General features: G+C 41.1%; 1 protein-coding gene across 8 annotated transcripts in view; it reads left to right on the top strand.

Annotated features, from left to right (window-relative positions):
• LOC105252044 (basic-leucine zipper transcription factor A) overlaps nucleotides 1-27,183 on the top strand; it is an 88,805-nt gene extending 61,622 nt beyond the window's left edge. For 5 of the 8 annotated variants that reach the window (XM_025412963.1, XM_011259221.3, XM_011259224.3 and 2 more), the window contains 2 exons: nucleotides 519-557; nucleotides 18,210-27,183. In XM_025412963.1, the coding sequence (XP_025268748.1) occupies nucleotides 519-557; nucleotides 18,210-19,553 (1,383 nt within the window). In that variant the 3' untranslated portion in view covers nucleotides 19,554-27,183. Of the gene's footprint in view, nucleotides 1-518; nucleotides 558-1,362; nucleotides 2,441-6,490; nucleotides 6,730-10,425; nucleotides 11,075-18,209 lie in introns of those variants that run through there. The other 3 variants (XR_003123458.1, XM_011259225.3, XR_003123459.1) reach the window with 3 other exon arrangements.
• Nucleotides 27,184-27,214: the final 31 nt, after the last annotated feature.

The following is a 27,214-nucleotide window of genomic DNA, read 5'->3' as shown; positions in this document are numbered from 1 at the left end:
ACACGATCCACGATTTCTCGCTATTACACTTTGTCTTTGCCGTTTTGCGTCCGTGGTATCACTCGCTATCGGCCGTACATTTGACGGGCGTTATCGATCGTCATCAACTTTGCGCCAAACGCGACGAATCTCGCGCTCGCTTCTGTATTTTAGCGAACATTTATTTCCGTGAATTTGGACAATTTCTCGAAAATGTTGCCTCGCGCGCTCTCGTAAACAATAGAAATAACACCGACCGCATTCGCGGAGAAAGCGGTAAACGCATCCGTTGCATTTTCCACGCTAAAGATGAATCGTTATCTCCGTATCTCTTAGTACCTCGCCATCATTTAGATTTGAATTATATTTTGCTTATTTTCACGGCGAAAATACCACTTTAATATAGAGAATCTTTCTCACACGATATCTAATAATATGGAAATTCTTTTACACATAATAATAATATATGTATAAATTCTAATTTAAATATATTACAATAAGTATAGATTTATAAAATTCTTGTTTCTTTCTGTTTTCAGCATAAAACCAATGAAAGGGAAGATGTTTTGGGCCTAAAGGTAAGCTAATTTTGCAATACAAATATATATTCGTAATACTTTTCGTTTGATAAACCTTCGAGTTTTTTTATTTTGATGTTTTTATAAACACTTTTGTGTGGGAATAAAATAGAAAAGAATTCGCAGTGATATAGGAAATGTAAAGATTTGGAACACACACATTCTAATAAAAAACCTATGTCTATTATCTTTTGTGTCACGCATGACACAGCTGATAGCGCGCTGAATATGTACGGCAAATGGAGCGCTAATGAACACAAACAAAAATACATTAGACAGGTTGATTTCTAGTAAATTTTCCAAATTTTTATCACGATACATTTTTATATAATTTCTCTCTATAATGTAAAACGTAATTTGGAAGGACTTCTTGTCCTTCGCAATTTTCCATCCATCGCGCGAATAATCTCGTGTGGCTTCACATTGCGAACGATAACTCTGACCGTAGACACCATTGTCAAACCGATCGCGATTACTCGATAGATTAATTACGAGAATCCCACAAGGTAAATTAAGACCAGGTTTAATATACGAAACATGTATATATATTCTCAAAAATTCAAACTCTTGTGTGTCTATCGATCGCGATAGCTAAATAATAATACCGCCAAATTAATCAAATAAAAACGCTAAATTATTTTTAAACAACAAATCTTGGAGGCGCTGCATTATACAGCGATGAAATATTTTATTCTCGAGAGGTAGACTATCTTGAATAACAAATATGGAGCGTACATTTTTGGAAAAGCGCGAACTTTAATTAAGTAACGACTCCGTTGTGATAGACGACCTCCCGTTCTTTAAGCTTGGCGTCTTCGGGAGGCCTCGATCGGCGTCCGACAACGTCCTGTGACTTTGAAAATAGAAAGTCACTTTGAAAATAGGCTCTCTCCGAAATATGCGCGCCTGGCGAACCCTTCCATCGTCTCGGCTAAGAAGAAGAGGAGGAGAAAGAAGCCGAAGAGCAGAAGGAAGACCGTGATGAAGATGAGGAGGACGAGGAGGGGAAGGGGGGTTATAGACGCGGTTTTAGACTACGGACTCGGCGCGTCGGCGTCGAGTTAAAAATAACAGTAACAGCGGCGGAGCCGGTCCTTGTCGACGTCTACATCGTCCACGTCGCATTTACCGCTGACTGCCGCCGCCGCCGCCGCCGCCGCCGTCGCCGTCGTCGCTGTTGCTATTGCTGCTAGCTGGTAGCTTCCACCGAGCTGGACGGCGATATCGATGACGCTACCGCGCCATTGCGACATAGCCTTGAGCGCGCTCTGCGTCGCGTATCGAAGAAGTCTAGGAGCGGAGCTGCAAAGTCGCGGCGTTTGTATTTTTTTGCAGGAATTTTAATATCTATCTAGTCGGCCGTGTGCAGGGGGTTTTTATCGCCTCTACACGAGTCGCGGCAGAAATTTTATTCGCTCGTTTAACGCACGCGCGCGCGTATTATAATCATCAATCGGGCTTTTCCATTCGCTGCGCGAATCTCTCGAGGCTCGCGCAGCATTTGTCACAGGACGAATTTATATAAATCTTGATGACGAATTGTCACGTTTCGCGAAACTTTCGCATCGATAAAACTCCACAAATTTGTCCGGTGCTTTTTACGAAATGAAAATTATTTAGCTCGTACTTGCATGGGTCGATTTATTCGTAGAATTTCGAGCGTAAACTTGACACACGAGATCTGTCACAGATTCTCTTCATTGCGATAGTTTCGTTTTATTATTATTCTTGTGAAAATGACGTTTGTCGGGTTTGATTATTTATTAAATTGCGATTTTTATGCGACGCTTGTCACATTAGTAAATTTCTTGGAAAGTTTATTCTCATTAATTATTCTTCTATATTCACATCTAATTTCCGTCAATCATTGCAAAAAATTTAGAACACCAAATTTATCGAAGCAAAACATGGTTTGATATATTAATTTGGAAAAAAATCTTTTCAAAAAAAAATTTGAAAAAGGACTGCTTGCATCTAGATAACTTCATTTAAATCGATATAAATTAAATATTAACGCATTAGAAAAAATGCAAATTATACAATTATATAAAATAATTTAACAGAAAACGCATATAAATTGCGTATTAATACAAATGGCCTAGTCACACTTATCTATATTGATATAAAAAATTCTTTGGAATTTATAAAATCGAGAGATTAATTTGAAAAAAAAATTCAGTTTCATTTTTCAAGTGTTTTCTTTTTATGCATTGTATGTGAAATTCTGTAAAGAGACATGCGCGCTGATGTACATTTGTAAGTTTCACGATGACAGAATAACATTTGGGGACTCGGAAAGGTTTGCGATCAAAGTTAAAGAGCATCGATATTATATCTATCGCGTATCTTTGTAGCGAAGCATCGCGGATCGGGGCTCGAAATCTTGGCTGCGCGCGATCAACGGATTCTCTCTTCGTGCAACGGCGAGACAAATTTTATTTTCGTCCCGCGGTGGCGTCCCGCGACCTCGATGCCGTCTCCCACTATATCTCGCTGTCTTAGCGCCGCGGCTGACACTCGTAAATCCAAAGCCACGGCGATCGCCACCGCGGATACCTCGATAATGTTCGGACGATATCGAACATTGCGTATCGAACGGTCTGCTTCAAATGAAATCCGCTCACAAGTGTTTGCATTGATTCGAGTATCGAACACTTGGCTCGAATGTCATCCTTATGAACGAGGTTGTACAATTATATAAAACATCAGAAATATTTATTGTGTATTTTAAAAGATTAAAAATATTAAAAATGAGAAGAGAGAATATATATATATATTTTTCTCATTTCTAATATTTCTAAATTTTTTAAAATATAATAAATATTTCAGATATTTTCGTGTTGCGTCATAGGGACGAATACCGTCTGACATTTATTTTTCCCGATATTTTTCAGACCTTTATTTGTATCTCGAGAAAATGACATTTTCGACGATTACGAAAAGGCGCTATTTTGAACGTATGATTCCGATCGCCTCGTTCACTTAGTTGCGCGGACTCGGCTCGGCTCGGCTAGGAAAATAGTCGGGACAGGATACGGGAACAGTTACTGGCGTCTCAGGGCCAGCGCGCCTCGAGGCAAGGACGGTACCGCTACGGGCAAAGATCTCCCATTGCTCTCTCCTCCCGCAGGAATTTATGACGTGAAAAATCTCGTTTCCTCCACGGAAATTCTCGCTGATCGCTGACTCCTCGCACAACTCTCACGGCCCGACCTAAGCGATCGAACTTACGGATCGTCTTTAAGAAAAGTGAGAAAATAATGTTGCGGCGAGAGTCCGTTCTCTCGGAACGGATACGATATCTATCGATGCGAGATTTACAGAGAACTATAGCGCACATTTCCTCCTCGTTCTTTTTTCTTCGCGACGAATTGGAATTCGGAATCGTTCCTCGGTATTCGAACAGAATATTATCTTTCTTTTCGCAAATCTTCCTTCGAGAGACATCTGAGATATATCTGACAATTAATTCTTGAATAAAAATTCTATCAAAGTGCTGAAAATGTCAAATAAAAAAATAAGCACATTTTGCTTATTCGCATTAATTCATATCGATTGTTTTAGACATTAAACAGAGCGCTGAATCGAGAGCGACATAATACATTGTCTGGACCGACAAATAGGGAAATTCTGATTTCCACGACTAATATTCGTCCGATCCAAATATTAGCGACGCGGGCGGGATCGATTGGGGGTAAATATACGGCTTGACGGGATCGGCAAAGGACGATATAGACGACACTCCTAGATCCGACCGAACGAGCGTACGGAGGTCGTTGAATCCCATTAAGCGGTACTCTCTGATCGTTTCGCTGTCGACCACCTGTATGCCGACGTTCTTTTCAGCCGATGTCTCCGCATCCGTGTTCCTCCCTACCTCTTGCGGTGTACCTGCTGCGATGTTGCGTCGAGCGACGACGACCAAGAGAAGATGGATATCAGGATGAAAGCGATTACGTTCTTCGTCGTCGTCGTTGTCGTCGAAACCGTCATCGTCGGTGAATATCGCGCACCATGGCTAGGATATTGCATTCTCCTTTTCTCGTGTAGCTAATGCGGCCACACCTTTCACCAACACCCAGCCCGGCAGGCTCTGGTCTGACTAGCGTGCTTTAGCTAGGCTAGCTGGACGGGCTAGGCTTGGCTTGCCGATCGGAATAGCCAGGCTCGATCGCTCGACTCGCTCGTTCGCTGCGACCGGTTGTACGATGACTATTCGCGTACATCTCACAAACGCCAGAGCCGTCTAACAGTAAAGTCTCTTTCGCTTTGTTCCGTCTTCGCAGTCTTTGGCTCCGACAAACGTATTATCTCACATTGAATTTTCATTTCATATCTCTCCATCCTTCACGGGATTATTTCTATGAAAAAACTCTCCAGGAAGTATACTCGAATTAAAATATAACACGTATTTTTTTTGAAATTGGAAATAGATATCGGGAAATTGAAAATATATCTCAGATTAACGAATTGCGTGATTAAACATTTATAACAGTATTTGAAATAAAAACATACAAAGAGCAAATTCAAGCAGTTTGTATAATGTATAATGAACGGAATTAACGATCAAATTGTTTGATCGATTTGCGATGTCTAAAATTCGAATATTCGAAAGTTGAAACATTAAGAAAAATAATATGCGAAAATAGTTCTCAGTGAATAAAAATAGCTAGCTTTAATTTGTTCTTTTTTCACAATATATTATTCAACTTTACTATAATTTTATATATAGTATATTTATTCTATAGTATTTATTTTTATCGTGCGTTTTCTCTATAGTATATTTATATTCTCTAATATAATTTTATCTTATTATTTATTTCATTATCTTTATTATTATATTTCTTTTATTATTCCATCTCTGCAAGTTATTTGTACTGTTTAAATGTTTTTTCGAGGTCAAGGTCCGAACTGCTGTCGAAAAAAACATTTAAAAACTACAAAAGGTTAATATATCAAAAAGAAATCTTTTGAAAACCATTCGTAAATTTTGTGCTCTCTGTTGGGGTGCTCGAAAATTTCCAAAGATTTTCTATGTAGTTCCCGGAAAGAGATTCGTTTCCTTCAGGTCTCCCTTCTTCTTTTTTGTTTCTCTCGCTTCATTCTTCACTCTAATTCTTTTTTTTCTTTTCTTTCCCTAATTATGAATCGAATCGCACAAAAATACATTTCGAAAATTAAAATAACCAGGTTATAATTAATACTTGCATAATAATGTTGAGCATTAAAGTTTCTCAAATTAGATTTTCGATATACATGACTTGTTTAATATGATTAATTTTAGCGATTTTATTTCCGTAATATGAAAACGTTATCTAACTATTCGATATCAAGGGATCTAATTAGCTAATTGGCAGTTACATTATTGTGATAAAGTGCAAAGTCGACGATGAAACAATCAGCCAACCGATCATCCTGCATAGTCCTGTTTGCAGGAGCGGCAGGCCTATTCGATGAAGGGAACTTTTTCCGCTGCCGCTTCGACGATCCGAACAAAAAGGGCCGAGACCGTAGTCTACCCGGGGACCCTTCGGCATAAAAGGCTCTCCAACCCTCATTCTCTCTCCCTTCGAATAGTGCGTATAGGGTTTTCTACCCCGAATCCAAATCCGACCTGGTCCTGCAGCCTCCGTATATTTCAACCGTAGGGCCACGTGTAGCATTGCTCATACGCTATCACATGAGCATTTCCATTTAACCCACGTGTTGTCCATGTGAAGCACGTATTGTTCAAAATACAAATAGTAACATTGTACTGCTTCTGTTAATTATAAAAGTTTATAAAATAATTTTTTGTGTGTAAGAAACAGCGTATTACTGCAAACTCTAAAGATGTGCAATAAATTAAATGCACTTAAAATTAAAGAATTTTACATGATTCATTTACAGTATACGTCAATAAATTTTCTAATACTGCATTTTTTGTAACGTAGTGTATTTTCCATTCAACCTTCTCGTCGGAATGTTGTACGCCTACTGCATTCCCACGAGTGAAAGCTTAAATGAGAATCCCTGGGTTTTATTGTCGACTCTTCACGGAGCGTACCACGATGCGCCCTTACGTCCGACCCTTGTCAAGGCAGCATGGCATCGTGGGTTAACGTGACCCAAGCACGACGTTCATCCGTATTTCCTACCTGGGCCCAGGTATCGGACCAGGCCCCACAAGTAGGTAAGAGACGTTGTATCGAGACAAATTTTTCCGGAACGCGTCTTCCTTGGAATTCTTGGAGACTTTGCTTTCAGACGTGACGGAATGGAAGATGGAGTCTAATTTGTACAATAAATCGTGCAGCTTGACGTTATTTTGATGTAAATTAAACCAGCTACAATGTGATAAAATTAGTGACGTAATCTTCGTAAATCAATCGTGTTTTAAAAATAGAAGGCTCAAGCTATAAAAAAGACAAGTTTTCGAAAAATATCATGCGGCACACATCAGACTTTCTTAAATTAAATTTTATATATAAAATAAATCTTACATTTTGCAATATTGCGATCTGCAGTAAAATATTTTCGCAATGTTTCTGCCATCTCTTTCTTGTTTCATAAATTCTTACATTTTATCGATATAAAATTAAATATTTCAAAAGGTCGTGCGAAACTAAATATAATACTGATAAATATAATATTCATCTTCTCTTTATGTGACCGAACAATAATTCGATATAATTTGATGCATTTTTACTTATGTATTGATTCATCACTCTCGCAAGTGAAAAGTATTCGCGTAATGTGCAAGCCAGACGCGTGCCCATTGTTGACCAGCCGGCACCTGCTACGTCCGAACTGTCCACTTGTTCTTTTCCTTTTCTCTCTCCTTCAAGTGTCCCACGGACATCGTAAACTTCATCCCGCGCGCCCACACTCTTCAGATGTAAACAGGTTACGCGCGCGCGCGTTGCCTTTCTCGCTTTATTCTCCCTTCTCTCGCCTTTCTATTCTCCCTTGTTTTGCTTTACCTTAACGTGGACTTTAAGTATACTACTTTAACCCCATCTTTGTACAAAGCAACCGCGGAATTCACCAATGTGATCTATTATTCTCGGATAAAAGAAGCGGAAAAAATTCGTTCAAATTAAGTTCATACTTCATTAATTTATTATTGCAATATTATAGTCCATTTCATATCGTTTTATTCATATGGAAAATTTTGAATTGCGAGAGTGTAATTTATTTAATTAAAAATTAAATTATTTCTTCCGTTATAATGTAAAGACGGGGAATGTTCAAATTTGTCAAAGAATTCCCTATTGAAAGAACACACTTATAAAAGACTTTACGTATCATTCAATAAATGTTATATTGAGCTCGATATCTCGAGATGTACTGCTTTACAACTTCAGCGTGACTGATCGCACCATTCCATTCATAGACGGGTCAATCGACGCGAGTTTCTCCCTTCATTGAAATCGAAAATATTTGAAATAAAAACCTTCGCGCTCCACATGACGCTGGATGACGAACGCGAAGGGTGAACGAGAAGGGGGTTTGGGGTTGACGGACCAGAGGGAGGGCGCCGCGTCATACGCGCGTAAGCAGGAAGACGTCACGGTAAAAAATCCAGCGCGGGGGACAAAAAATGTATCGGAAAGAGAGAGTGACGTGTGCATGTGTATGTGTGTGTGTGTGTGTGTATCCCCACTGGTACTCCCACGCGCAAGGGGTGCCCGCCATTGCCCGACATATGGCCCCCTTTTTCAGCCGCCGTACGTCTCCGCTTTCCCACACGGCCAAGATACAGCCATTCGTGTGTGTGTGTGCGTACGTACGCATGATGATGCCCGCACGGATGCATCCATCAAGCTGTTTGAATTCTCGATAGAACAAAAAGGGAAGTTTGCCTTAACGCGAATTACTTTCGGCACGAGTTTATTTCTACTTATCCGAAACTTGCGTCATCTTTCTTCAAATATGATCTCGAATATAAATTTATATCGATTCTGAATTTGAAGAGAGAGAGAGAGAGAGTTCCTCTCAAAATGAATAACGTATGGCAGGAAATATATAATAGTTGCAAGATTATTATATTTTGAAAAAAAAAAAAAAATTTCTATATTTCTAAATCGCAAAATCGCGATGTTCTATGAGCCAATTATCACAAATCTTTTATATGATATTATAATTTGCGATCCCAATTCATTGTTTATCGCTATAATAATTTCACAGTTTGCCACACGATCTACGAAACTCGAAACTATGGCCTTACTGTCATTCAAACAAATTGAGACATCGCGAATTACGGGGGATACGCACGAAGCTTTGACTCTACCACTAGTAGAACTGGCACAGACCAATTAACGACCTCCAGGGTGACGTTTGTCGTCGCTTTATTTTCGAAGAACTCGACGTCCTTTTTCCCCCCTATTTCTGGTTCGCTCTTTTTATTCGTCTCTCTCTTTTCCGCTTTCCGTCTCTGCTCGCCCTCTTGCCGGCGTCTCTCAATTTTCCATCCTCGAGTTTTTCGTTCCCTCTCGTCTACTTTCTCTCTCGGCCTCCCTCTTGTTCTCTTCTTCTCCCCTTCCCTCTCACTTAGTTCTCCGATTTTCGGGGTAGGACCCTTCAGGACACCGCAGATGTCATGCGCCCCTATAGATAGTATCAGTGACGCTCATTGTCAGTTCGGCTTATGTAAAGGGCCACGTGTCCTTGATCATTTTAAATGTGACATTATGTCAAAAGGAAAATTTCGCCAATCTTAATCAAAGTCTTAATAAAATAATCTATACACAAACATACATACATTTTAACCATATATATAATATTGAAAATTTCAAACAAATATTCAAAGAGAAAATTATACAGTTAAACATCATCGCGCCTTTAATATCATATGAAAGAAAATTTTGTGAATGTCAATAACAATTTTGATTTTGTGAAACGAAAATATCACGAAATGCGAAGAACGCACGTGTTCATGAAGCATAAGTAGACGGTAGGGGGAAAGAAGGAATACGCGAATCGGGCGAATGAGAGGCACTGGGGACCAGGGGAGCCGACCCTCCGTTTTCGGCGACCTTCCTTTATTCATCCCCTAATGTAGGCCCGACTGGCGCGGAGGCTCTCTTCGTCGCTTCGTATATAGGGTAGGGTATCTACCAGTTGGGAGGCATATATACGCGCATTATATACCATACGTCTATACATATAAGCGCGTGAAGCAAGGGTGGGCGCGTATCTACGTGCTGGAGAGGAGATCGCCTACGCGCTTTCGTATATATCGCGTGGCAGCGAGCGGGGGATGCCTCGGGGGTGGCGGAGGAGTGAATGAGCGGGTCGACGTCGCCTATTGGATAGTTACAGTCGAGACGCATCGCAACAATCCCCCCGCGTGTTTCTCACTCCCTACGACGGCCGATTCGTACACGTGCCCGCCGTCCCTCGAGGGTGAAGCTTCGCAGACTCTCGCGCGCGTTTCGCGCCCGATGACGTATCGCCCGCGCTGTTTTCGAGTTGCCGCGAGTCTCGTATCGCCGAAAAAGGTGTCTCGAGTATTTGCGGTACCGGCCACTTTTTTCGGATATTTACGAGAGTCTCGAAGAATTTCTCGACGAGATAAATGATTTTAATTATAAATGTGCACTATAAATTTATGCAAGTAATTAAATAGTTTGTAAATTTAATTAATTTTGTATTAACTTCACGACACTTGTATAAAAAATTTATTCGATAAACAATTTTTATTAGCTGATACAATTTTATATGATAAATAAATAAATCTTAACATACACATCAAAATGACGAATATGATGATTTATGCAAATTTCTCTATCTCTACTTGTATAAAAAATGTTATCAATTATCTGATTCATCATTAACTAATGATTTAATTAATGCTATATTAAATGGCCGCTGTTGTATGAAATAGATCGCGCGATCCAGGATTGAGCAATGGGAGTCTCGGCGAGAAATTTCGTCTTAACGTCTTAACCGCCTTGAAAGAGCGGAGTCCTTGAAGCCTGAAGCCGGTCGACCGACGCGGCGCAGTACAATCTTATCCACACGCGCTCGTTGCGATAGCGCGTGGCTAATCTGCCGTGGACTTTACTCCTCTAAACTCGTCGTTTGGGTCAGCCTCCAGAATAGCGACCAATTTCGACAACGGGGTTTCTTCGAACGCCAAGAATCGTCTTTGACGTAACTTCGAGAATACGTCAGCGATGTATTTTGATATAAGCAAAACTTTATATAATATATAATATATATAAATTTGGAAATATATATCATAGATTAAATTGCCGCTAACGTGACGATCTGTTGGAACGATAGTGTTTCGACCTTGGCCGCGGTTCATGTAAAATCCGAGGACCCATCTCCGGTCGCGTCCCCGAGGACATTTGTCAAATCGGGACGTTCGATCCAGCGCGCACGTGATAACTGTGACGAAAGGGAAACGTCAGTATACGAATGGGCTTCCACATCAAGACATAGTACTGAGAAAGTAGGAGAAAGGGAGAAATATGTGCGTCAGATCCGTCTTTCTAGACGTTGTATGTAAGAGAAAGAGAGAGAGAGAAAGAGAGAAATATTATTTTAATATTTTTACTATTATAAAATAAATTCTCAAACATTACATTTAATTAAAATATAGATATATATTGCAAGTATATCCTATATTTTTATCGACTTTCTAATTTTAGACAGTAGAAAGTAGATTTAAATTTAATGTTATACAAGTAAAAAAAAGAGATTGCAAAATAAATTATAAAGATAATAGTGACAATGTAAAGTATCACATTGGAAACGAAGAGATGGACGATAACGCGGGAAGAAAGTAAGCCAACACTCGTCTCTCGAGGAGAGAGAAGTATCTTATAATCACCTAGTGCACCTTGTAATCATAATCTTTGAGAAGTGAGTAGGTGTGCGTGCTTAAAAAAAATTCAAGCTTATTATACATTTACGTAAAACAAAGTTTTGGTAACTCGCTCTCGCAGCTATTTGCGCGTGTGCCTTCATAAAAATACTTTCCATCCACAACGCAAGACGCAACCGAGCGAGTCCTTTCGACATATTTCGCTCGCTCGCTCGCTCGCTCGCATTGCCCGGAGCCTGCCTCGTTGTTCCTCAGTCCGATAGCGACGTGCTCCGGCTGTTTGTGCCGCTTCGCAATTTCTCCTCTCGGCGCCGCCACCGTCGAGTCCCCTTTCGAAAATAACACACGGCCGGTTGACGTCATGCTGTCATGACCACCGTGGCGCGCCAACGTTGCTTTGACGTCGTGCACGTGTGTGCGTGTGTACGTGTGTATATGTGTGCGCGGCGCAGAAAATTCAACTCGCGCGCGCGCGCACTCACACACACGTATACACGTTATACTCATATACATGTATTATATATACCGCCGTACTCTTCCATGCGCGCGTCACCGCCGATATCAACGTCGAGCGCGTGTGAACGCGCACATACATGCATACACACATACACACACACACACACACACATACATACGTTCCAACACCATACAACGACTACTTTTATCTACCCGACGACTGGTCTCTCGGCCGACTCAGCCTTCGAAGCGCGTTCGCGAAGCGAGCAGGGCCGGCAAGAGACAGTGGATTTAGAAAATTATATATTAAATATATAAAGCCAACATACATTACCCTAATCTCTCTCCTCTCATTCAAACATTATAAGCTTTCCGCAAAATTATGTATCATGTATACATGGATATTTTGTGAAAGAGAAGGAGAGAGAAAAATACAGGAAAGGGCTCATGTTTAGTTGCATTATTTACATTTTTTTAGTCATAATTTATATATACGCAATAATGTTTCATTGTTAAAATTATCACACTAATATATATATATTTAATTATGTTAATTATATACGCAGATACGCGTAATCGGTAATATATATGTATATATATAAATGTGGCGACTCGAGTTGAATGGAAATGGCCGATCAACCGAGCTTTGATTCGAGCGCGTTTCAAACATTATTGAAATTAAATAGTATTTACAATTGATCAAGATTTAAGCGATTTTATTTGCATTCTTCTAAATATATCACGTTCAGACATATCCATCGTTAATCTTTCATATACCTAAAAATTAATAATACAGTACATATATTACCTTGTCCAAGATTCAATGTAATTTTTAACAAGATTCAGGGCACTCTTTACAATAAAAAAAAAAAAAAATATATATATATATATATATAATATTTAATAAAGCATTCGATCGTTAGCCGAGACAATCTCCACCGCGAGCAAAGTGGACAATAGTCGTTGCTCTTGACAGATAATGCGCAATCGCGAACGATTGGAGTTTGTCCTTACAATTATTAGCGAGAGAGGATTGAATCTTTGTTAACGCTAATTAACGATCGCGAAATGAGTCTAGGCGCAATGATTTCTAGCCTCGGCACTGTCGCTATGAGGTTGCTAGATAGCTTTGACTCGACTCGACTCGACGCGGCCGGCCGAGGCAAACATTACCTCATCGCCTGGCAGAGCCGGATCCACCGCGAACCTTCTCCACTTGGGATTTTACTAGCCACGCGGGCCGTTACTATCTTGCGCCACTGCTACACGCTCACACAAAAAGACTCCTTTCTCACTTGATGGACGGATGCGCGTCGAGAACGGCGTATATGCGTATATAAATGTATATATACGGCGTGTAAATATATACACGTATATGTATATGTATCCTGAAATTTTTGTAACTCACGCGATTATATTTGCGATTTTATTTAGTTTAGTTTCATTCGCATTATATATTATATTTGCATTAATTTTTATTTGTTGATTTTATCGGCTTTATCCATCGCCACAATTTTTTGCTCATTAATGAAAAGCGCTCTCATTATTGAGCATCTAGGCGTCTAAGGACACAATCTATACTTAGAGAATTTAAATTTGTATTTTCTTATTTTTTTCATTTTTTTTTTTCTTATACTTGAATTATAAATGACAGTCTTGATATTTTGCTATACGCGAAGATATCAAACGCTGATTCGTATCCTTGAAAGGAATTGGATTCGTCAGAATTGTACCGGATTCGACTCTCGCATATCAGCTGTTCAATTATTTACAAATACTTTACCGCTCGTAAATTCACCTATCTTGTCATCCGGTTGTAGTCGGATATGTCGCGAGGCTCCTCTACTTCTAACGTGTCATCCGCATTCATTGATCATTGATTCGCATTGAATCGCGACGCGACGAATTCTCTTAGTGCAATCCTTTTTTTTTTTTTACTTTCCAACGATTTATACGGTTATCCAAGTCTCGCGGCGCACTGGGTTACCTCGTATTCGTCTCCGGTTCGAACCGCGATAAAACTTCTCCGGGTTTTATGTTCCCTATGTTTTCGTTATTCTTCCCTCGCTCGCTTGACGCCTGTTGCTCGCTCGTGGCGAATCCGTTTTATCACTCGCCGTCAAAGTTGCCACACGTCGCGGAATCTATGACTTCCTTTATATTTAAATACGATATCGAAGTGACTTATGCAGTCCAACTTCGTGAAAACTGTAATGCGCGAATATCTTGGAAACTATTCGACACGTCGGAAAGTTCTTTTAGATTATTCATTCTCGTGCAAAAATCAAAGAATAGATACATGCGCGATTGAAAGTGTGTTTTTTAATGCATAAAAGAACGATCGAGCCACTGAATCAGTTGCAAAATATACACGTAAAAAAATGAAATATCAGATGTAAATGCGCGTTGCCGAATAATTTATCATCGCTTTTTATGTCACGATTTCACGACGACCTCGCGCACCCCCTAATAATTATCGATGGACACGAAATTGCGAGATCTACAAACGAGATGCAACTTACGAGGATTTCACAAGTGGAAAAGGAGCGCCGGGGCGTGGCGTCTCTCAACTCTGATTTACGGCCAGTTAAGAACCGCATATTATCGCCACGTACAACTAATCCTTTCCAGTGTATTTCCTCCTCTCGCCCCTTCCTCTCCCTTATTGTCCCATCTGTGCGTCGTCTCACCCTCGTCCTCCCCAGCCATCTCTGACCCTCTTTCACACCAGTCATCCTCTCTCTCTCTCTCTCATCTCGCATTTTGTACCTCTTCATCCCTTCCTCCCTCCGTCCCTCCTGCACTTCCTCCTTTCTCTAACCACCTTACCTTTCACCGTCCATCCGTCTCCTGCCCCTTTCTCCCGCACTATCCTCTACGCTTTGCCCCGGTCTCTCTCGCCTCCTTTCTCCGTCGCCCCCGGTGTTCCTCTTGTTCCCGTTCCCGTTGTCGATTCAACAAGTGCCCGGTCACGCTTCGCAAATATCGCACGTAAGAGGAGGAGACGCCGGGATTACAACCGCATCCGTAACCGCCCGCCCGCCCGCAAAGTCCCGCCAAAATTTTCAAGTATATGCCCAAGAAGCCCTGCCTAAGAAGTCGAGAGACAATGACAAAGTTTCGTCGAACGACGAAATTACTAACTCGCGTTGCTACGCATATATCCTCGATTTCGCGAGCTCATCTTGCCACGATAGAACAATATGTATATACAAAGTGTGTAAAGATTCATCGCGTGGATAAGATTTTGTAGATTTTTTTTTTCTCGCAATCTAAAACTTATTATATAATTTCAACTCGAGATAACCAATATTTCGTGTTCGCGTCAGCAATCTATCAATGATAAAAGTATAGAGGAAAATAAAAACTGTCACTTATCTCTAGAGTTATATTACATCGTTTGATAAGTGAATTATATCCGGTGGCCTGCGTGTCATTTTGCATCCTAGATTTAAAGTAGCGCACGTTTTAGAATCATGATTTCTCAACGATTGGATTTAATCTCATTTATCTTTCATTTATCTTAAATTCACCTAGAGAACGTAAATTGTTACAGCCTTGCGCAGAATAGCGGATAAAAATTTAAAAAAGTTGCTTCGGAAAAAACGCTTCGTTTCCTCGATGCCAAGAGGCGAGAGATGAGATTCATCGCGTTGTTTTTCCTCCATGATTCTACGAACGTTCTTCGGAGCTCCGAGCTGACCGGTTGACCACGTCGCGTTGGAAGGAGAATCTCCGCGAGAGCGAGTCATATTCCAAGTAGGCCGCTACGGACGGCCGCGGCGGATATACGCGGCCGCAAGAGCACAAGCTGTTGCCGCTAGAGATACTCGAGTCAGACCAGGGACGTAGCTACTAGGTCGCAAGTAGCGATGTTCGACTCTATCCGATCCATCATGTTCGATTGATAAGTCATACCTGAAATCCGGATCATTTTTATATAAAATTATATTCGCTCAATTACAACAGAAGGTTAAACAACAAAGCATTTAACTATTTGTATGATTATGTGATAGCTAAAAATATAAATATAAAAATATATTAATATTATATAAATATATTAATAAATATAAAAATATATAATTATAAATTATAACTTTTTTATTCAATCATATCTTTGTTAAATTTGGAATTTTTTTCTCTTGATAATCAGTCAGAATATAATGAAATTATAGAAATGCTGGAATAAAGAGAAAATAGAGGAGCAATAGCAGAAACATATTGCACGTCTCGTGGATTCTGCATGTCTGTCTTCACTCACGATAGATTCGGTCGCGACTACAGCTATAACAGTAGAGCTGTATGTGCTATCAGCACTGCTTGTTGTGGCGTGGTAGTGACGCGCGGAAGCCGAGTTCGATGGAAATACGGTGACGATGACGTCTGTTCGCCGAGCGAATCCTATTATCGTCTCGAAACATTCCGTACAAAATGCTAGCGGCTTGTCTTCATCGTAAATCTGGTCAGAGAACAACGAATCTATATGAATCTATATGAGAACTGATAAAACTTAATACTTTGTTGACCGTTTAGTGAAATGACGTAGCCGTCCTTATCAGTTTTAGCTTATAAGAGGACATTAGTTTTCAACTTTCCTCAACTTTCTAAAAAAAACGCAAAAGCATTAATCCGAAGAATCTCAGTCTCTCAACACACTTTGTAAAATAATATCATTTGGTAGTATTTTCAAAATTATATATTATGGACAAAAAACATGTTTTTTTCTCTCTTTAGTTGGATTCGCGAGACTGGAAATTTAATAAGTTATAAGTTGGAAACATTCGGAATAGCAGCCACGATTATTTCTAATGCAAATTTGTAAAAGTTTCGCGAATTATCCAAGTTTTATAAGTGGCAATTCTCTCTATAATCGTGTCTAGCGACGTTAAGTCAAAGAGACGATAATCGACTTTGGTAATGGGATTAATCGCGCGATTATGAAAGGGATTCTAGGGTCGCGTCCTCCGCCTTCGTTTCGAATTTCACGCGTCCACGTGCCCAGGAGGCAAAGTCCGTCTTTACCCTTTCGGCCGACCTTGCGCCGTCACTTTTTCGATCTTGTCCGGAGTAAAGTCCCACCCCGGTTCCTCTCCCCCTATCTTTTTCTCGTGAAATCAAACGTCATGTGGAGGCCACGTGGACTCGGCGAGCCGACGAACATATCGCCGGTGACATCTCACGGCATCTCTGAACACAACCGTGGCGATACACTACTTGCTCTCTCTTTCTCTCTCTCTCTCTCTCCTCTCTTCCCATCTCTGTCCTCTCGCCCTTCTAACTCCCCCTACTTCGGCCTCTCTTTCTCACGCTCGCGAGAGCGCGTTCTCGCTCGCACGAGTGGAGAAACGCGTCTCTCTGTCTCCCGAGGTGAGCAAGGGCTGGAGGGAGGAACGATTATTTACTTACTTTCACTCGCGCGACCTCGTACGCGCGTAAATCATCCATGACTGTGTGGATACTGCTTTCGTAGGGTCGCGAGATACGTACGCGAGTTCGATCCGCCCTTACGCGATCGACGACGAGACTCGAAAGAATTATAATCCGCCGATCGAGTATTACGCTATCGCATTCTTTAGACCGCGAGAGAAATGCTTGCCGACTTTCATATTCAAGATTTAAAGCTCCCGACGATGTTTAATGATAAATATCGCCTCATGGCGAATTAAACTTGGTGGCTGCGCACACACATGTAATAAAAAAAATATATAAATCTTATAAATATAAAAAATATATAATCTTATAAATAAAATAGATTATATATAAATAATATAATTAATATAATTAGATGCTATATACTATTCTAAATATAATAAATATTCTAACAACTAATATTCTAAATAATATAAATAATATAATTTTATATATAAAAATAATAAATAAAATTGTCAACGAAAAAAATTGTAATTGAGTAAAGAAAGATTTTTAATATTTTATAGTCTCTCGAATGTGTGAATTCTTCTGTCGCAAATATTCCAGCGAACTGTAATGTTTATAAGATATTATTGAAAGTCGAACCGGCTCGCCAGCAGCGATCGTTCGCGTTCCGCTGATGATTTCTTCAGGGCTAGGGAGTCGCGTGACGTCATTTTCTCCATCGCTTCGTCGGAGTGCCGAGCGTCTGAGTCACGTCCTCTCTTGCCTACTCTCTCGCCTCCGTGCGACGCGCGAAGCTAAGCGCGCTCATTCGATTTTATTGCATTAACGCCGACGAATACGCGAGATAATGCTGCCCTTTAACAATCTTAGTCGTTAGCGTCATTAGGAATATATAATACGATGGAATTATAACTTAAATATGCATGTCTTTTCCATAAATAGAATTAGAAATGCGTACGAGAAAGTATGTGGAGCTAATGGTAGCGATTTACGCGTGCTTTCAGAGTTGTGCAATGATGGGTCTGCAGGCGACGGCAGGAAAACGCAAATTGGAGGGTGGTGTTGGCTGCATGGAATTCCATATGGACTTGGGCGAGAGTCCGTCGAAGCTCGGACGCGTGGACGGTAGCTGGTGGGCGATGGACGACAGTTATGGACCGCCCTTGAACCAGACGTCGACGTCGTATTACGAGATGGAGGTGAGCTCACCCTGCCTACAGGCAACGAACCCGTGCCAGCCCACGGCGACGGGTTCCTCGCAGCAGCAACAACAACAGCAACAATCGCAGCAACACTCGTCCCAACAGCACCATTCATCTTCCCAATCAACGCAACAGGCGCAACAACAACAATCGCAACAGCAACAACAATCGCCGGCGTCACCTTCGACATCGGCCTCGTCTACGGTGACGCAATTACATCACCAACATTACTATCATCACCAGCGCGGCGCCGTCAGTCCAATCGGCAACAACGGTTATAATCAACTATCGAGATCTCAGCCGCAATGGGGCGCGCTTCATCATTATGAACCGCCGACGATACGTCGCGAGGAGAACGGCAAGAGTTACTTGGAACTCGGCTCGAGTTATCGAGCGAACGAGCGATGTTGCGAAGGCTCCAAATCGAGTTGGTGCCGACGCGGTCGAGCCTGCTACCGGCAGCGACGACTCGCCGTTTTGAACATCTCTATGTGCAAACTCGCCAGGTACCGCCAGTTCCCGGATCCAAGCCTCCACAGGTCGGTATTGATCTGCAACACTTTGAGACACCTGGAACGTGAGATGGAGAGGGACAGGAGTCCGCCGCCCATGGAGCCGGTCGTACCGGCACCGATAGCTCAATTGCAACCGCCTGAGCAAGGCAGGTTAACGCCTTTCCCCGTGCCACCGACGTCGTCGGGAGAGACCGACGTCGATTCTGGCATCGGCGACAGCGACGACAGCCGATCGATTAACTGGGGCAGCGTGCTATCCTTGTCGAGCCAGTCGCCGCTCGACCCGCTCAACAACAACGAACTACTGGACGTGGACATAGGGCCCGATCTCGACCTGGACTTCATGCCCGGGTGGAAGTTGACGCCCCTCTCGGCGGACGACATCTTGAGAAGTACAACGACCCAGGAACAGCATCATCATCACCATCATCATCACCACCATCACCATCATCAGCATCATCACCATCAGCAGCAGCAACAGCAGCAGCAGCAGCAGCAGCAGCAACATCTAATGTCCTCGGGGAACAGTTGCGGCAGCAGCTGCGGCAATAGCAACGTTGGTAGCACCAGTGTCAACAACGTCGGTAGCAGCAGTAGTACGCACGAATCGTTGATGTGCGTAGGATCATAGCCCTCGACCTTGACATCGTTGAGTCACCTCATCGATTTCTATCCCCTGACGCCGTAGGGGCCAAGTAGATCCCCAACGACGGTCAGCACGCGAAAATCCTGCGAAAAAGTCCCTGGAAGGCGCGCGGGCGAGAGGCGGCGATGAATATAGCTCACCCTCTCTCTGGAGCGTTCGACGTCTGGCCGGCGACTCTCGAGGAGCCGCCTTCTTCTCTCTTCGCGTTAATTTATTGTCGCGTCAATTACACACGTACACATGCATACGGACAGACGGATACGATACCGAGTAATCTCCTGCGACACTTTCGTTCTTCCTTCGCTCTTTTTATCACCGCTGTTATGACTGCTACCACAGTGAGCTCTATTGCTACTACTTTTATTGCTATCCTCCCGTGACTATTTACCACTATCGTTACGGTTACTTCTACTACTATTGCTACTCTACTTCTAGTACTACTATTACTACTATTACTAATATTACTATTATTACTATTATTACGCTATCGCTAATTAACGTCTCCCACAATAAGTATCTCCCCGAGGGACGGACGCGTCATGACACGCGGCACATTCGCAGGTGCAGACAAGACAACAGAGCGCTCTGAGAGTTAAAAAGGCGAGGGAGGGGGGGTTGAAGAAGAATCTTTACTGTCCGCGAGCCGACAGGTGCTGCTATTCGCGTCGGATAATCCTATGTCCCGGCAGAAATTCGGACGGTTTTCGTATTGGACTATCATGTATATCATTTTCTCCGCCGTGGAATTTCGAAGCCAGGTGTAAATGCGATTATCACTTATCTCAAAATAAGCCGTAAGATTTGAGAAAACTATCGGTAATGGTCAATTCTCCAATAAACGTACAATGGCGGTCGAGACGTGCAATTCTGCATTCGGCGCCTGATAAGACGCACCTGGAAAATTAAAACTTTCCATAGTTGCATCTGCAAGCTTGAAGATTCATTCAGTGAATGTTTGGAAAAGCGATTAAGACATATGCAAAAGATCCGAGGATGGAAAAGAGAGAGACAGAGAGAGAGAGAGAGAGAGAGAGAGAAAGAGAAGGCTTTTTTAGCCGCACGTCGAATACGAGAAGAAGCTTTCTCTTCGAGGTCGGAAAACTATGAGAACACTGTGATCGAAGTCACTTGGCTTGGGGGAGTTTCTGCTTCCTCTTCTGTACGTTCTCCCCCTCTTCGTACGTTATATTCTGAAATTACTGGGGAAGGTCGTCCGAGAGATCTTTTTGATGAAATGACGCTCAAGAGCAGAGTCTACGGACTCTGGGCGAATGTGACCAATCGATGATAACGTCGATGATACACCATTCGCGCGTACCCAGCATGTAACCATGTATACACATTCACACATAATATATATATATTATATATACGACCGCCGTGGCCTATATTATACGCATGACGCACGAAGAAACACGCGCGAGTGCAAGCGCACACACAAGTCATATGGTGCTACAGGGCGGCTGTAGCCTGGTGCTTCTTTTCTCTAAGGACAGACAAACACGCATACAGACACATACATACCTTAAGCCGAACGCGTACCGAATTCGCACGGATCGCTCCGTCGCTCGGGGTCGTCGTGACGCGTCCTACTGTCGTAAGCGTGATACGATGTAAATCGGAGACGTCGGCGTCTCGATCGAGAAAGTGGTCGCACCATCGCCCAAATTATTCGAGTATTTGATCTCGCGTGTGTTGAAGATCGTCAAAGAATATCTGTCAGATATCTCGTCAAAAAGAAATTGTTGAACCAAGATAGATAGGTAGATAGATAGCTTAATGCGACTCAGTCTCGATTGTTTACATGTTGTAAGAATGAGGAATGATGAAAGAAAGGGTTTAAACATTTTGCGTTGGAGCTACAAGATATGTTTGGGCTGTGCAATAGAATGCGTGTTTTTAATATTAGTGAGTGTATCGGCAAGAACATTAACATCGTCAAGAACAAAAATTATTTTCATACAGTGATTATACGAAAGATCGTCTTAGGAATAATATTTGTCTATCTTGATTTTAACATTCTAAGAGATATGCACACATATGTATATATACATCTGAAAGTACAAATAATTCTAATATATTTATTATTTTAATTTCAAAGCGACGTATGTTTCTTGTCGTGAACACTCACTCTAGTTAACGATAACGATTTACAACTGACGATTATTCTTTCAGCAAATAGTAATATTTATCTAGAAATTTTTTTCTTACACCAAGCCATAGTAAAGAAATATATGCCATGATTCAATCACGAAGTCTAATCGTAAGTCGAAATATTAAAATTAAGCATGCAAAGTAGTCCATTAGGTTTTCAAAGTCCATTAAGCTCCAACGCAATGAGTTAGCCCTAAAATGCATGACATAGGTCAGTGATGATGACTCAACCATCGTTTTAAATGCGAACTCCACATTAACTTTTATCAAAATGACCATGAGTCTACAAATTTCCTGTTTATAAATAGGAAAATATGAAGAGGAAAAAAGAATAACAGACGATAAATATAAGATATAAAAAGCGAGAAAAACTTTTATAATTTAAATTAAAGATATATAGAAAAAATATATATACATATATTCTTAATGAGAAATTAATCGCAGTGATAATCGAGTTACAACGAGCAAAAAAATACTTTTTAGAAATATGAATCTACTCTTTCAATGTCACATTTAAAAAAAAAAACTGGAGTAATTGCAGTTGTGAGTGGAACGAAGCAGGACCCATGTCATGCGTTTGCGTGCGTATGTGTTATATGTAATAGACGATGCATCCTAAGGAGATTAAGGCGAGACGCCGGCGCCTTCGTGTGAATATCTTGTGTCTCGACGTACGACGTCGACAAATGTACCTGCATTTTAGAGATCGGGATAACGTTCTCCCCTTCGGATCGTCGCACGGTGGCCACTGCGCGTCACTGATCTCCCATAAATGTATCATATGTACACATATTAAATATAAACTAGAGAGTGGCCGGCGTGCGCGCGCGCGTGAAGAAGGCGAACGCTCGAGAGTTAAGGTCGATTTGAAGCCCATCCTCGACCCCGGACGCATCTTCTCGCGTGGATCCGTACGCGATCTCGCCCTCAACGTCCACGAATTCATTCAAGAGAGCAGCTATACTTAAAAGCTAAACGATTTAAGAAAGTCTAACGTTACGAAGAGAATATAATAACTTATCGACTCGACTGATTACTTAAACGAGTGGATGAATGAGAGTGTGCGAGAAAGGGACACAAGAACACAAGGAGTGTAAAAGGAGTGCATGTGTGTAAAAAGAAATGTAATTATATATCACGATAGAGTTGGATTTAAATTGTAATTATATATATGATGTTCTCTCTCTTATGATGACACGCGGGACATATACGCATACACATATACATAACACGTACGACATAACACATATACACAGAGATATACGCGAGATATACTATAGATACTTGTTGTATATATTATATATATATATATATATATTATATATGCGTTACTTACTAAGCTAAGCTCTTAAGTATAAGCGCGCGAATCGTCGAGAAAGAAGAAACCCTTCATCTCACCCTATGAACCGCTATCCTCGATCCTTCCTCGAGTTCCATTTTCTACTTTGTACTATAGCATTACGATCGGCACCCATCTTCTGTCACATCCCTCTTTCCCTCCTCCAACCCCCTTCTAAACGATAATGCTCCCCCTCTCTCTCCGCGCGATTTCTTCAAATACGACGAGCAATATTACTTTTAATGAGCGCGGGGAGGGTTTAGATAAAGGAAAAAGCGTACGTACAAACCGATGCATCTGATCGCGCGAGAGTGTCACACACGAGATTTTATGTATGGCGTTACATATACATTGTATGCGCGTTGGGTGTCGAACACCTATCGTATAATAACGGTGGGTGAATCGCAGAGAATCGCAGAACATGTGTGAAGATTCGAATCTCTCAGGGAAAGAGCAGTGATTAGGCGAAAGCGATAGCTCCTTTCCGATCAAGAGAGTTGGTTTATAGTAAGGTATCGGCTAAGAAGCTGTCATCATCTTACTATGCTGCACAGAATTTGAATTCGCCGAATAGATAGTGATTTAACTTTTTGCGAAAAATAAATTAGATAGAAAGTGTACATTTGAAATTTTGTAAAGTTTATCCCCGAAAAAATTGAGAATATATATAATTATGAATTATTTCTAACTAGAAAATTATATTCCAAAAAGAGAAATTGATGGAAAGATTACGCGATGTTTGAGAATGCATTGTGAACGGAAGTGAATAAACGGACGAGTTTTTTTTCACATTTCTAATTCGATTCACCCTCCGATTTATTGTACGCTGAAGGAGGGATTCGCGGCGTGCGACGTGCGTTTGACTGCTCCGCAGAAAAACAATGTGATGCAACATCTTTTTCTAAGATTTTCTAAATCATTCATATATTTATATATCTTCATATTTTATAATCATTCGTAATTATAATTTACTATAACTCGATTCATAATTTAATTAAAATTGAATGATTTTATAATTAAATATTATATAATATATTTTATAAATAGATTACTATTTTTTGTTATCGCACACACTTAGCGAAATGAAGTGTGATAAAACGATAATTTAGTAAATATTGCCGCTCTGAAAATATGCAAAAATATCTTGTGCACTACGTTTTTCAGTGGAGCAGCCGCATTGTTCTTCCACGATATTGTTGAGCAAGCAAAGCTATTGGAAGTGATTAGCACCGCGTCGTACAATCGCGCGTGTTCCAAGTCGCGTTTCTATAAATTAAGAAACCCCTTCTCTTCAATCGGGAACAGATCTAATATATGTTAAAAAAGTAACTTATATATATATATGTTTCTCTTCAAATTAACAGAATACAGAGAAGCGCAAAAATCTAAAATGCGTGTATTCTCTTCTGAAAAGAAATTTTATTGTAAACGAAGGGGTTACGAAGACCGATGCGTCTCGTGCCAGCAGCGTCTCGCGATCATGTCAATCGTAGATCTATACGTAAACAACAATTGAGGAGCAGTCGTAATCGATTGCTACATACATAGGTTCAATGAATCAAATTCGATTGCTATTCGACTGTTACCAGAGCCATTGTCTTCGCTGACATGGCGCGATCGACAATAGTCTACGCGAAGATAATTACGAGTAGGCGAGTTTATACAAAAGAGTTAAAGATTAAAATAGTGAAATTTCAATATATAGAAAAAACTCTAATATAAAAGAAACATTTGAAATGCATTTATCGGTATTATATCTTTAGTCTATGATTATTCTATCTGTAAAGTAGCATATAAGAAAGTTGTGATTCTTCCTTAGAGAAAATCTAAAGTCCGCTTGCGTGTCTGACGAATCCCTTCTCAGACATCACAATTATCTGAATGACATATAAGTATAATTGTCAAGTATCCGCTGGGATTTTTCGGCTTCCTTCGCAAGACTAAATGCAAACATTAGCGCTGCTGGCATCGATTCGTTGAGGTTCTTCGCGATCACGCGGACGCGTAACTCGCCATCGGATACGCGCGTTTCGTGAAGTGCCTAAAAACCGCCGAAAGAGAAAGTTACGGCTGTTAAAACCCGACGGCAAGGTCGCGCGTGAGTCTTCGGCACGCCGACGTGCATACGATGTGCGACACACTCTAACACGATTATCGCGAGTCTCTTTTTCTTATTATTTTTCCTTTCTTTTCTAATGGGACAACGGATGGAGGCGTCTGTAAATAGTATAAATAATGCGAGATACGTTTTAAGTGAAAAATGAAAAGAGGATATAATAAGACTAATATTGAGAAAATATATATATAAATAAGATATATATTATATATATTATATATAAAGAAAAGTGTATATGTACACGCGTGTACGTGTGCGTATAAGATTATTATTATTATTATTAATATTATTATTATTATTATTATATATACATATGTATGTATATATTTATCTTGATAAATAATATAAGACGGCGACGAGCTCGCGCAATCGATTCTTCCTCATCGTCGTGGCGATATCTGGATGAGATTCGTTTTTATTTACGCGTATAACGATTGTTTGATATGATGACGCTTCCTCTCATTCTCAAGTTTTCCCGAAACTATTTTTTTGCCGATAGACAGATTTCTACGATCAAAAATTGTTGCATTTTGCGCAGACTCTGCAAGATTAAAAATTTATACAATATACGTGATATTTTTCTCTTAGTGTGAACGACTCATGCCAAGTTTATAATTAATTTCAGCATTGTCTTATGCAGAAAATTATATACGATTATTTATATCATTCTATGTCTGATCGAAAATTCAATTACATGCGCGCACATAAATAGTTTCGGATCGTCATTATGAGAACTCGTTCAATTTCGACCTTGTTCCTTTATCATGAGAAAATTGTGAGCGAAGAGTAAAAATTCCAGGCGAAAGGAACGACGAGAAATTGTCGATGGGGAAGCGGTCGGATGCGCCGATCCTCGCGCCGTCGTAAAAAATTAGGGCAGGAAGGATGCACGACGTTGTACATTGTAAATAATAGCGCGAAGGATGACAGTTACAGAGAGAGACAGAGTTAATTAATTTAAAAGAAACGAGAAAGAAAAAAATATGGGATAAAAAAGAGGCGATCGCGAATCAAGACGGGCCGTCAGGTAAACGCACGGCATTTCCGGGTCATCCGGTTCACACAGCATTTTCCAGAAGCTTAATAGCTGTCCGTCGTCGGGCTCGACGAAGGCTCGAGAGCGATCTCTCCAGTGCTGATTGACCTTTAGTGCCGGCTTTCGCGCGGCTTCGCCAATTTCGCGCGAGCGGATCCGCGAACGCGATCGAGCACTCGGAGACTTCGCTGAAAATTATCATGCGCTCTCAAATGTATGAAAAACTCTCTTCGAGTCATCGTCCGCCTTGTTACTCGACCTTGACGCTGTGCACTCGCAACGCGCGCGCCGGATGCGCGCGTTTTAACCAAGCCCGCGGAGATCGTTACTCCGAGAGATGCGTAATTGTGTATCGTCGACGATCACGTGCCGATCACTCGATCATAATGTAAGTAAGAAGGAGCGTGGCGTTGCGAGGCCGCTGCGTTGAAGAAATAATGCGGAGAGAAGGAACAATGCAAACAATTGTTAACGAGCGCGTGATGAGTTTTGAGCGATGACACCGGCGACGGTCATCAGCTGTTCGAGCGAGCAGAACGCGTGCGACTCGATCGGGCCCACGTTTGTACTTGCGCACAAAAGCACGTGTGCTCCTCGATCATTTAGGAATTGAGAAAGATTAATCGGCAAATGCGGGAGAACGTGTTATATGTGGGAAATCGCAATTACTCTAGTCCTATATGCGGTCGACGAATAATACGGCACACGTGTGTGTTCGCGAGTGATCGGGCGTGTCGCCATTTCTTTTCGTTTCTCTTTGTTCTGAAAATCGTGGAGTTGTGTATCGCGTACTGTTCTACCAAAATATATTAGCAGCAACAGCAGCAGCAGCAGAACTGACAGTCAAAATGGGGAATCGTTTAACTGGATATTGAATGACAAAAGTTGAATAAAAAGAAACTGCAGCGCACGTGCGATATGAAAAACGACAAGAACTATCAAAAACAATAAAGAGTATTATTCTATATATAACAATGACTTTCATTACACCTAGTCTTCGT

The sequence above is a fragment of the Camponotus floridanus genome, unplaced genomic scaffold, assembly GCF_003227725.1.
Source record: "Camponotus floridanus strain SB8 unplaced genomic scaffold, Cflo_v7.5 scaffold6, whole genome shotgun sequence".
Taxonomy (NCBI): domain Eukaryota; kingdom Metazoa; phylum Arthropoda; class Insecta; order Hymenoptera; family Formicidae; genus Camponotus; species Camponotus floridanus.
Note: the sequence above shows the minus strand (reverse complement) of the source record. Positions and strands in the feature narration are given on the sequence as shown.